Source organism: Lingula anatina, chromosome 4, assembly GCF_051362555.1.
Source record: "Lingula anatina isolate TDL-2025a chromosome 4, LinAna3.0, whole genome shotgun sequence".
NCBI classification, from domain to species: Eukaryota; Metazoa; Brachiopoda; class Lingulata; order Lingulida; family Lingulidae; genus Lingula; species Lingula anatina.
Genome location: NC_141770.1, coordinates 27,028,957 through 27,042,046, shown reverse-complemented (window position 1 = coordinate 27,042,046; position 13,090 = coordinate 27,028,957). Strand labels below are relative to the sequence as shown.

Here is a 13,090-nt window from a genome sequence, read left to right as displayed (position 1 = left end):
GTAGAATTTGTAGAATTTGATGTACATTTAAGTAGTATAGTAAGATTAAATTTCAAGAAAAATATTCCCAACCAAAATACTTTATAAAATTGAAAGAGCAGACTGGTTACTCCCCTGGGTAGAATAAAGATGATAAAAACGCTCATTATACCTAAATTGAGCCATCTGCCTATATCGCTGCCTAACCTGGAGGAGTTTTGCATAAAGAGGCTAAATGATTCATTATTAGGTTACATATATGAGGTAATAAGATAAATAAAATAAAACGTACCGTTTTAGCAGTTGTATATTCCAATGATGGACTTAAGATGTTAGATTTAGGAACTTTTATAGGGAATATTAATCAAAAGTTAAAGCGATAAATGGCTATCGATGTTTAAAATTGCAAATGGAATACATGCTATCAAACTCCTTACAGAGCTCGGAGATGCTTTCCCCAAGGAACTAATGAACAGAGATGATTTTTGAAATGTTTTAAAAGTATGAAAATATGTAAGTAGTAATGTATTTTTGGATGCTGAGAAATTACTGTATCAACCTCTTTTCTATAACAATGATATTCTTGTAGGACCTTAAACTGTGTTTTATAAGAAACGGTATGAAAAAAAGTGTAAAGGTAGTTGGTGATATAATGGAATAAAATGGGAATTTTTAGGTCTGCCTGAATTTAATAGAAAATACAACTTGTAAATTTTAGATTGTCTTAAATATCACGGTATATGCAAAGTCATTAAAATACATGTAAAAGGAGAGGAATGAATATGAAGATCATAGAATATCCATATATTCCGCTGGTTGCTAAAATTGTGTATAAAAGCGAAAAGGAGTGTAAGGAATTCCATAGTGTCTTTAAAAAAAGTCCCAAAAATGAAAAATGGGGTAAAACGGAGGAAAAACTTAAAGATATTGTCACCCTTTGCCCCAAACCCCTTATTTACTGCCTTACCTACATTAAAGGGATAAAAACTCTTCGTTTGTGCCAAAAAAAAAAAAAATGAATTTTCCTGGAGTACACAACAAAAAATGAATTTTCCTGGAGTAAACAACAATTTTCCATACTTACTAATGCTTTTAATGAATCAATTTTTACGTTCAAAGTTAGTCCCTGGTATTTTTCTAAAAAGTTTTTTTTTTTGGTTAAAATCTCTTAAGAGATGCTAACAGAGTATAGCCATCAATGGAGGTCAAGCAGTCTGTATACATGCTCAGATATCAGAATAATAGCTTTAACTGCTGTTTTTGTGTTAAAACAGAATATATTATATTTCTATGAGTTGTTCACAATGTTTTTATTGTGAAATATAGATCACATACGAAGAGTTATTATTCCTTTAATGTGGGTAATAAGTAAATCTTTAGTGTTCGGTGAGTAAATTAATTAACATTTTAAACACATGTCATCTTACGGGTGACGTCATAATCGTCATTTTGGGGTGAAAACTGGAAAATCGGTTTCTCAAATTTTTCTTTGATCTAAGCAACCACGATCACCGCTTTAACCCCGATTTAATGGCACTGTTTAGTTCTCTACCAGCGATTTTCTTAAAAGTTTTAGTTCACATTTTATCGTTGATTAAGCAAAATAATGCATTTCTGAAAATCTGTAATAGAGTCTTTTCCACGGTCACGTGACTTCCGCTAAATTATCCGTGGGAACGCGAGATTTTGCGGGATTTAAAGTTTCAGGGGGAAAGTGTGGAGTGTACACGACGGACGCCATATCGAGGAGTGCTCATTTCAATCTGAATTTTCAAAGTTTCGTAACATGTTAACACCTGATTTTTTTTCGAAAACACATTCATGGGAGCAGCTGGAATAGAAATTTAGCAGATGTGCCTGATGACTTTTCAATGAAAGAACTAAAAACGTACCTCATCGACAGCAAAGATAGGACATTCGGTACTTTTGTAGTATACCCCCCACCCTGTAACTTCCTGAAACCTTCATTTTTCATACATTTTCTTACAGTGTCTTTTGCACCTATGTCAAAGCTGTTGAAATAAAATGTTTTTGTAATTACCTGTGGTCTTTTTATTAGTTTTAATCACGTTTAATCCACCCCATCGAAATACAACGTGAAAATTTACAATGTAACCGCAGCTTGCTGCGTTTTCGTTGGCTATAGCCAACGCTATAACTCTACCTTATTTTATGTGAACATAGGATTGATACATTGTATACTTGGATTTCCTCTGTGAAATTATTATGAGCTACTTGTTCACATAAAATTACCTTAGGGTTAGCCAACGAAAATGCGGCAAGTTATTGACTGCGGGTGTAAATTGAAGATTTTAATTTTGTATTTCAATGGGCTGGATTAAACGTGATTAACACTAATAAAAAATCCACAGGTAATTACAAAAGCATTTTATTTCAAGAGCTTTGACATGGATAAACAATAAAATGTAAAAAACTGTTTGAAAAGTGAAAGTTACAGAAAGTTACAGGGTTGGGGGGGGGGGGTTTACTACAAAAGTACCGAAGGCCCCTTCTACTCTTTCCCCCTGAGAAACAGTCCCGCACAAAATGGCGCGAACTGCGCATGCTCACGATTTCGTGGAAAAGACTCTATTAGGGGCTCATAACTCCATACATAACAAAACATTTAAACCAAAATGACGGCAAGGGATTGTAGTCTGCACTCTCTTGGACAACTTTGCCAATTTTCGCAATAAAATCTTGTTTGTGGATGAAGTTACGTCCCATACCGATTGCTATATCACCTCAAAATAGAAAGGTGTTAAATTTACGATTGAGTTGCCGATGCTTATACATTGCAACAAAAAAAATGTAAACGCCGGTATTTTATGTTTTCGGGGGCTTTTTCATTGTTTTAAAACCTACATAGATTTCATCCTGTTAAATCTTAATTAAAGTTGATAAATGAAATTGATAATGATGTGTGAATGTGCAAAAGAGAATCTAGAACATATTTTTTATTGTTTAACCAGCAAAAATCTATGGAGTGCACTGCAAACGATTTATTGTAAGGCAAACATGGGCATAGACTTTAATTTACAAACTGCTTATTTGGAACTCGATCAATCAAATACATTTAGGCCATTAGATTTCAATATTCTTGTAACAAGGTATCACATAAAAGGGAGATGGGGCTAGATTTTTTGAGTCTAATTAAATTCCTGAAAAGTTGTTAACAGAAAGGGACATAGCATACAGAAAATTGAAATCTGAACTTTCTGATCAAAAGTGGTGTGAATAGTCAGTGTTTTTCGGAGATTAGTTTAAGACTATTTTTTGGATACGTAAAAGGTAGTTATATGGCAGTATTTAAAGCTTTCAAGTACGTGTGTTTGAACTACTACTCTTTTGTAAATAACTATAATATAGTGTTTTACTTTAAGTGTATCATCAAGCTAAGTGATAACAAGCTTAGGAAAAGCACTGTTATCTACGCATATACGTTCTACTCCTCCATTTCCAATTAAGCTACTTCTATATCTGTTACTGTATCACCAGCGTAGGCGCTGGCGGTACACATAGTTTTAGTCCATACCCGTCTCTCCTCCCTGACTACAGAAGCCTGCGTAACCATCTCTTGGATGTAGATCACATATAATCTCAACTCGATCCACGTAAATTTTGGGGTTTTCTCCCAAACTGAAGGAATTATGAGGATAAATTACTATAGATGACTGACCAAAAGTCATATGTGAATATTTCAAAAATGCCCTTTACCTAAGACCTTTATTTCAAGGTCAAACGGGCCAAAATTTTCTAAAAATGGGATTTATTTGAAAAAAAAATTTTTGCATCAATTTTCAGAAACTACAGAGACCTTAACTATTGTATAATGGCCAGGTGTTACACTTAGGGTCATATTAATCTTTGTGAGTTTGGGGTCAATTGGTGCATTATCATGGGGGGAGCAGCCATTAGATACCAAAACTGGCAACTCAGGAACCGTAAATTCTACCGGGTAAAGACTTCTTGTTTGTTGCATTTTGTAGAACTTGTCAAGCGTAATAATGAAAGTTTTTTTTCCATACGGTTAAAGAGTTGCGCCTTATCAAAAAAGTACAACGTCGCAATATTCAGTGGTGAAAATAAAATGCGAAATACTGCAAAATTAGCAGAGATACGCCCATAGTTACTATTGAACTTGAATAGGGGTCATATACTGGCAATCTGACTGTGCCTTGAATTTGACCTTTGTCCTACTTTTCATAACGAATTGATCTTTGCAAAATCTCTGACCATTTTGTCTCCAGAACTGTCAGAGATACCCCCATCTATTTGCAGCCTGATTGAGACCTGAAATTTGACTTTGGACCTTCTTTTCACTATGAACTCAACTTTGCAATTTTTTAAAAAAATTTATATCTCCAAAACCGGCAGAGATACATCTATAATTACTTGTGAACTTGAATTTGATATTTATCCTACATTTTACGAAGGTATATTATTTAGAGATATGCCATTAGTTACCACTGAACTTGAATAGGAAGTCCTAAATGTACCTGCATATTTATAATCTTACTGTGATCTTGAATTTGACCTTGACAGACTTTTCGCCATAAACCACACTTTGCTTTTCATACAAATGCGCTTACTCCAGCTGGTGGTACAGGTACAATACTCGGAGGCGGTATCGATTCTCTGATCCTCTAGTTGATTATTATTTTTATTACTATCATCTCAGTGCCACCTCTTTATATTGTAAATTGTTCTCTTCCTTTGTTTGTCTTTTATTTGTTCAATAAAAAAAATTAAAATTCACACTCGAGAACTTCTATTCTATAATACATGTATGTTTAACTAATTGAATACAACTCCACACTTCATCATGTGACACTTCAGCATGTGAAATACACCTCTATATAGGGTTTGGGTGACTTGCAGTTGATCGTGTTCGCAAGCTTACTTGCCTTCTCATTAATTACATATATTTGGATGTTATATTCAGAACAGAACTCCACACCACAATCAGAAAGACTGCTTGGACTTTCTTTCCGCGCCCTATTGTACCTCGGAGACCAAGACAGCAAACATAATGATGACGTCATGACTAGGGTGAGAAAACAAACTACAATAACCATTAATGATGAGGAAAATGATGGAAGTTGAATATAGATAAAATATTGGATATAATTACTTAATTAATTTTTTTGCTGCATTTATCATGTTAAGATTATATTATATTAAGATTATATCACATAAGATTATTATGTACGTAAGAATACAATTTTGTCAACATTTTTTCTGGGCTTTATGGATGTACATCAGCTCACTTATCTTTTTTTCCAGCCTGTGGATCAGCAGATAGTGTGCCCCCCTGGTTTTGTTCCTGATGCCCAGGACTGCCGCCCCCTCATGTACAATTTTACAGTAGTAAAATCGACAGTTTCCTTGCACTTTAAACCATGTGGCTGGGTACCAACACCAAGAGATCGGTGTATGGATATCGCACGTGATGGTCGATTGAGAGCTGTACTGAATGCTGTGCAGGCAGAAATTCTTTTCTGTATTCAGAAACGCGACGCGGAAAACACATCCATAACATTTGTTGTGCACACAATGGTCACCCTTCACGTGAGCCTAGCCCACTACGAGGAAGGTCGCAACATTTTCGACCAAGTGCAAGTATGGATGGAAAACGCTCTACAAAACGTTCAGCTGGAGATATCCGGAGGGCCAGTGGGTATACGCTCAGGATCGTTCTCTGCCTGCGTGAAGAACATCACGCATCACAGCTCTGTGCCGCCTCCGGGAGGTGCGACCACGTTCTCAACCCCGAAGCAGAACCGAGGAAACATTCATTTCGGTCGCGTTGGACTTTGGATGTTAATGGCGATGGTGGCAGCGGTGTGGGATTTCTAGGTATGCGTTAGAGCATTAAAGGAAAGATAAAGATTTAGATGCTTCTTTGGCTAAATCTTGGACAAAATAACGGAACTGTATCCGAGGCTAAATCAATATTTACGCGGTGGTCTTACGCTTTTAATTGTTGTAAAGTTGAACAATACGGTTTTATTGTTAATCAATATTCATCGTAAATAGTTGTGTGGGCGCCATAATAATACATTACATTGGGACAACTCATAGCGTTGTCAATTATTACAGACTTTTCTACTGTCAAAATAGTTGTTTAGGAAGGATTATGCGTTTTGGACATCAAAGATGCGGGCGCTTTATTCTGTATTCAGTTAGAGTAATCTGAAACCAGCCCAACAGACTAGTGCTTTATACCAGACACCAGCTGAGTGACGACAATTCCATTAAAAAATTCACTGTACATTATATTTAAGTGTTTATAATTAGTCAGAGGCACATCTGTAAATATCTAGTGATAAACCAGTCAGTCCTGGTAAAAGTAAGCAGATAAGCTTTGGTTCACCTTTTCATTCACAGTAGCTAGTCTTCTGGTTCTTGTTTGGTACCACACATGTAGTAAATTGCAAGAAAATTAGTTTGTAGCAAAAATTTACTTAATTATCCATGGCCAAGTACGGTAAGTATCAACTTAATACTTAAAAACCAAGCGTTGTATTAGTAAAAAGTTTGAGAATTTGCAAAAGGCAAAGTATTTACTTTATGCACACGTGTGCATTTTATCTTTCTTTTCAAAAACATACCATTTCATATAGTTGATACCAGATATATGATTAATCGATTTTTGACGATTGGTGTAAGGTAAATTTCAAGTTAAATATTTTCATGATCTTAGGAGAATATCATGATACTTTCGCACATTTTTTCAAGGATTAATTGTTTCCGATGTTAAAGCCTTGATTACATTTGCCTCGGGCACCATGCGATGAAATCTTCGATTTTCCGTGCGATTTATTTTTTTTAAACGGGTTAAGGAGAATGTGTGTTTATTACATGCGGATTCCGTGCCATTGCCTCGACATGACCTTGAGGTCAAGTAGGAAAAAAAGGTTAGTGATAAAACACTGCCCTTTCGTCTTAGTGCAGCCGTGTTGACGGGACACGTTACATGCGGCTTCCTTGAAGATCGGTACATTACCAATGCCCCCCCCCCCACCCATGATTTTAGCACCCGCATTACAAGAAGAAGAGAAACAATTTCACATTTATGCAAGGGATTGACAGTGCGTTTTTTTTTTAATACAATAAATACTTTTATGCCTCTTTAAACCACTAAACCACGCTAACCCCAAGTCCACCGAACAATAGGCCTACCCATACGAGAACATTGCAATTCCATCTACGATATCGCCGCCAAGCTTGTGGTTTCCAGAATAAGTTAATTTTTCGAAAATATTAGCTTGACAAAATTGTTAAGTTTACGGAGGCTGTGAGTCCGAACGTTTTCTTCCGATACAACCTTCCTCCACCCAAACACCAAACGAAAACCGATTAACGGTTAGTATACGTGCACCTTACGGACATCACCTAGCAAATGTAATATAGGCTTAAAATGAATAATTTACTCGGTTTGAACTAACTTTTAAGGCTGTTTAAAATTTATATTATTGGAGTGTTTTCAATGTTGTCAGTTAATAATGTTGTAAATCTGTTGTAAAGCAAAGAGTTATGGTAACTTTTTATTAATCGAAAATTAGCAGAATTTTATTCAAATTCAATTTAATAAAATTTGAAAAGTTACTAAGTGCAAGTATAATTTTAGGAAGTAAGTTAAATGCCTGCAGTGCTGAATTGTATCCTATATTGGGCAAAAATGGAAATTATTTATGTGTCAAGAATTGGGATAATTATTTTGTTTCACAGTCAAAATGTAAGTTTTTTTTTTTTTTTTTTTGACGTCTATAACAGCTTCACGCTGGACGATAACAATTTTGAGCTCATGGTCAATTAACAAAAATAAAATAAAAATGTTATTCATCTTATTTGGCTTTGACAAAAAATAAAGCCTTAACTGGCCTAAAATCAATCAACCTACATGTTGCGTTTGTCATTTTACTTCATTAATTGATTCTATACTACATGGGGCGGAGGTAATACAACACCTTCTTGGGGCGGAGGTAATACAACACCTTCGGAGGTAATACAACATATTTTTTTCTTTATTATGTAAGACAAGGGGGATGGAAAATGTTGTAATTTTTTATTATTATTATTTTGGGGGGATAGAAATAATTAATTCAGATCCAAAGGAAAGGGTACAAGTCCGCTTTGACCCCCTCCAATAAATAAATAATATCTCTTGATAAGCATCACAATCAAATAAAAGTCCATTATGAATAATTGTGCTATGACGTCTTCACTTTCTGCGGCAATCGAACTTTGGTGGAGTTCAAGGCTGTACCCCGGTATTTGTACTCAACAATGGTCATTTTCTACCCGAACAGTTTTGGGTGCCAGGGCTCAACAAGATCTTATCTCTGTTTAATATTGTTGTCATCGCAAAGGTAAAACAATGCAGTATGCATATATCATCTGTAATGCACCAAGGCAGAAATGGAAGAATGGCGCACACACATCCAGTGTGACAAAAGCTTGTGTACGTTTAAATCCCGTGGGATACCTCATGCACATGTAGCACTTTTTGCCTGTCTGACGTAACTGATGTCGAGTAGAATGATATGCTCTGTGAAGGAGCACAGCAAAGAAAGTGTCCCCGTTTTCTGTGCCCGAGGGAGGCACTATGATGTCGGGTACCGAATTGTAAGTATAAACAAATGCATCGATTGCATGGGATAAATTGGTTACGTAAACGTAAGCGGGGATCGTCCCTTCCTCCGACCTAACACGCGTCACGTACATTTTTCAGTGATTAAGTACATTTGCACATTGTAGATACGGTTTAGTCTCCATTCTTAGTCACCTATTTTAGAAAACCGAGCGAAACAAAGCGAAGGAAAATATTGATGGTTCTTTACCCTTGTGTCTCTGCCCCACACCCACTCGCCTACTTAGAAGCCCCCCCCCCCCCACCCCCCCGGGTCCCTGCATGTATAGTGAAAGTTAAATATTGTCATAAAGATGGCTCTTTTCTTTAGGACCAACTCACCCAGGACCTGATTCAGGAATGCGTTACCCAGAATGCAACATTACAGCAAAAGTTGATGCCGTTTTATAACACCCAAGACGGACACAGAGTGGTTCAAAACTTTCTGCACACAACCAAAGCGGTGTTTCCCCAGTATATTGATGAATTAAAAGGGACGGCTGATGGTGCAAAAGTCAGCTTCATTGAGGTATGTAAGGTGCCTGAATTTATTTAAATTACAGAGGTTTGGATTACAGTAATGTATGTTATGTATTTTCGGTGGTGGCATTTAACTCATACATAGAACGCTATCTCAAAACCCCGTGAGAAAAGAGAAGGACATTTGCAAAGTTGAGATAAATTGTTGCTCGTAAGTGTATGTGGAATCCTAACGAATAAACAGGATAGTAATGAATCGCGCGCTTTAAGTAACACTGTATTTTCATGCTGTCCCTAGAGACACCATTTTTATAATCTTCGTGATGTTTGTCATTTTCATTATTTTCCCAGTTATTTCTGTATCACATAGAGAATGAACTCAAGGAACGATTAAACATAAGAACAGAACAGGAGGGATGCACAGATATACTGATAAACTTACCGGTAGGACGAAACTTTCTTTGCCCCACGGTAATCTGAATCCAGTGAGAAATTTGCAGTTTTAATTATCTCACTTATTACAAAATATATCAAGGGTTTCTTTGTAAGCCATCAGCTAGTATATGTTTCGAAGAACTGTTCGAGGCAGTTTCCTAGCTCTTTGAACGAGTATGAAATGGGAATACCGTAATACAGAAATGAAATTATGCTTAACATTCAGAAGAAATATTTTTTGGTAAGAAGGAAGCTATACGCCTTCTTGTTTTTTTTAACTCGGAAGTTAAATGTTTACTCTCTACTTGCTTTCACACCAGGAAGCTCACGTGACTGCTCACTCGGAGGACGTCAGGCCAAGTTTTCTCAACAAATGCTTCATTGTGCAGGTTGTCATTGTGTCAGATGTTACGGGTGAAGAAGTGGAAAACTTCACAGCATTCACGTATCCAGGTAGTCCATGTTGTATAGATGTATAGATGTTTAGATCCTCTCATACATAACAATTGCAAAGTAAAAGAGTGTTTTCCCCAATCAGGGTTGGGAAATGGCAACAAAAGTTTTTCAACCGAATCCGGTCCGTTGAAGGCTCAATATAGCCCAGAAATTAACTCTGAACGCCACTGTGTCTTAAATTATTTTTGACAAAAAAAAAAAAAAAAAAAAAAAAAAAAAAAAAAAAAAAAAAAAAAAAAAAAAAAAAATTCAAAATTACCGCCGCTGAATGGGCGTGTTAATTTAATATTTTATGAGTAATTTTACTATTATGTATGTTCATTATATAAAGATTATTTTTTCATTCACAATGGCTAGGCAACATAATACCAACTAGAGAAATGGTAATGCACTAAATGTATTGTATCGTCATTAGTATATCATATTGTACAAGGTCATGACAATCTATGTACCAGTACAGAAATAAATTGAATTGAATTTAATTTAATTTAATACCCATAGCTTAGAAAACCAATGGCGCAGAAATACATTTTAGTATCGATTCCTACTAGGCTAGGTACGGCCAATCATTTGTCACCAGAGGAACACACCTTGTTTTTTTGCTGGAAACGGGCTTCTATTATCTGCATATCTTTGCTGCCTTCCATAGCAGACCAAAATTAAGACAGTACTGGGGACTAACCTTTTGTAATATTTGTAATATTTGTAATATTAAAAACCTGAAAGTCATTACCTTCCGAAATATCACGAAATTTCAACTTATTGTTTTCGTCTTATTAATTCCACAGTATGCCTCCTCTATTCTGACTGGTTAATCATTGATTATGGCATCGTTCAATATCATTTTGGCGATGACGTCAGCGGTTAACATTGCGTTTTATCAGACCTCGTATTCCATTATAATTTTCAAATATGTTATATCTTGTTAAATGGTATTTTCTCTAGGAACCCTCCCAGGGACCGCATTCAGTTTCAACTGCCATGGTTTAATACAAACAACAAACTGCATATATCAGAAAAATCTGCCAGAGATAGGATTACGTGAGTTTACTCATATCACTCCATCTTTCTCCATGTTTTTCCCGTATTTTACATAACTTCGTCCTTACGTTCAAACTGCAATCTGAAAACATTAGCCATACGATTAATATATTAACAAAATTGAACGGCATATTTTCAGCAAGAAGAATTCTTAACAGGGCATTGTTGTGTGCAAAGGATGAAGCGGGATTTCTTTCCATAATCAAACAAAACCCAGGTAGTGATTAGTTACGGTCAGTAAGCGAACACACATATCGGGATAAAGAAATAGCATTTTGTTGCGGACGGAATTCTGTCAACGGAACTTTTTGTAAGGCATAAGATCTCTACAGTAATTCTGCAAATGTGATTTCAACTGTCTGAGTAGACTTAGCTCGGGAATAAACGTGCCTTCTCCCCATCTGTTAAAGGTGTTGTGTCTGGTGGCAACCTCAATTTCACTTGGCTTCGACCTGAAGAAAAGAAAGGGCCAAGACCCTTCATCATGGAATTCATTGAAATGGCTGGCAGTGAACGAGGAACATTGACAGCCAAGAAAACAATAAGCTCTGGAAAAATGGACTATCACCTTAATACGTAAGTGTTTTGTAAACACCTTTAGCTAAGGCTAGGTTACAGTGATGTGTGAGTTGTTAAGTAAACCGAAGCGAAGTTCAGAGTTGTTTTAATGTTAAATCCTGTGTATGGTTTTCCTTGTTTGTATTCCCGAAAATGCCCCTGTATTTTACAACCATGGGCATTCATTGCGACTTCGCAGTTTCCAATAGTTGAATTATGTATGTTTAAGCCTTTTTGCCTACTTCACTCAGGTATCAAGAACTTGACGCAGCCTGCTACCGCCACCAGAGCAGTGAGCACCGTAGGAAGAAAATAGATGACATTCTGCTTCAAAGCGTCACCAATACAAAACATGACGTCATCGCTACAGTGTGCGACATCTTTTCTAACGTCACAGATGTTAACTTTCCTGTGTTCCGAAACGGAAGAGAACCGGATGATCCGGCAACGGCGGCTGTCGGTAAGGGATAATTTTTCCTTATGTGATAATAACAAGTGAATATACTTCGATTGTACCATTTTCATTCATTTACGTAATTTTTTTTCTTCTTTTTATTTATTGCCTTGTATCACCTAGAGAGTGTTTAAAAAACTGTAGATGATACTTAAAAATACCAGATTTATTTTATAGAATAAGTAATGCGTATAATAAGTAATAAGTAAGTAATATATATAATATATACATTTTCATTCATTTATCTTATCTAATTAATGGCGAACATTATATGTACATGTAATATCGTTTTGATAATAATATTATGTTTCCTTTGTCATTTCTACATTCAGCAATCTTCGATCTCGACCGAGAATCGGTGGAGGTTTATGTAGGTCGACCTAATAAAACCAAGCCAGCAGTGACGTTTGATCTACGAACTGGGCTCTACAAGCGATAATCCCAGTCCACGTGTTACGAACTGTAAATTAACGTCTACAAAGCATTTGACTTGACACAATCATTTTGCGAATAAGGGAACCGATGTGGTAGCTCAGCCTCAAATGGGAGGATGGAATCTGTTCACATAAGGCATACTAATACATCACCAGACACTTGAAGAACTGTCCATTAACACAGAAACAAAATGAGCGTTATAGGTAGGCCTTAACATATACAAAAGTCACTTGCGTATTGGATATTCATGTGTACGAAAAGGCAAATTTTAACTGTGACGTTACAAATTTAAAATTGGAAAGCAGGTTACTGTACATTAGTTTTTCTCCACTGTTATACATGTAGTTTTCACAGGACATGTCTTTTGAATAAAAAAAATCCTTAAACTTCTAAAAGTCTAACGCGTATTGTATTCTTTTAATTTAAGACTAATTGTTTGTGGTACACGTAAGCAGCAATCACGTGGTATTTAGGAATCACGTGTTCACACATCGGTGCACTCATTGAATCATGCTACTCACGTAGGTAGGGTACGTCATTTTGATAGTGGGAAAATTGCTGCTCGGTGACATCTCGTACCATTCCTTCATACGCGCGGAGTGAGCCCGAAGCATTTG

At 36.2% G+C, this 13,090-nt stretch overlaps 2 protein-coding genes across 2 annotated transcripts; both read left to right on the top strand.

The window, feature by feature from the left end:
• Positions 1-4,933: 4,933 nt before the first annotated feature.
• On the top strand, positions 4,934-6,513 carry LOC147762685 (uncharacterized). The gene is made up of 2 exons (XM_087012093.1): positions 4,934-5,031; positions 5,266-6,513. The coding sequence occupies exons 1-2, from the start codon at positions 5,023-5,025 to the stop codon at positions 5,836-5,838; spliced, it is 582 nt and encodes a 193-aa protein (XP_086868219.1). The 5' UTR covers positions 4,934-5,022; the 3' UTR covers positions 5,839-6,513.
• A 1,873-nt stretch (positions 6,514-8,386) lies between these two features.
• Positions 8,387-12,864, top strand: LOC106175651 (beta-alanyl-dopamine/carcinine hydrolase-like). The gene is made up of 9 exons (XM_087012275.1): positions 8,387-8,610; positions 8,946-9,143; positions 9,446-9,538; positions 9,850-9,982; positions 10,931-11,026; positions 11,166-11,243; positions 11,437-11,602; positions 11,836-12,044; positions 12,371-12,864. The coding sequence occupies exons 1-9, from the start codon at positions 8,512-8,514 to the stop codon at positions 12,475-12,477; spliced, it is 1,179 nt and encodes a 392-aa protein (XP_086868401.1). The 5' UTR covers positions 8,387-8,511; the 3' UTR covers positions 12,478-12,864.
• Positions 12,865-13,090: the final 226 nt, after the last annotated feature.

Excerpts from the sequence above, each read along its gene's own strand:
- LOC106175651 (XM_087012275.1), top strand. The coding sequence starts at position 8,512 with ATGTCGAGTAGAATGATATGCTCTGTGAAGGAGCACAGCAAAGAAAGT. Across the intron at positions 9,983-10,930 it reads CACAGCATTCACGTATCCAG|GAACCCTCCCAGGGACCGCA; the intron begins GTAGTCCATGTT and ends TATTTTCTCTAG. Across the intron at positions 11,027-11,165 it reads TCTGCCAGAGATAGGATTAC|CAAGAAGAATTCTTAACAGG; the intron begins GTGAGTTTACTC and ends GCATATTTTCAG.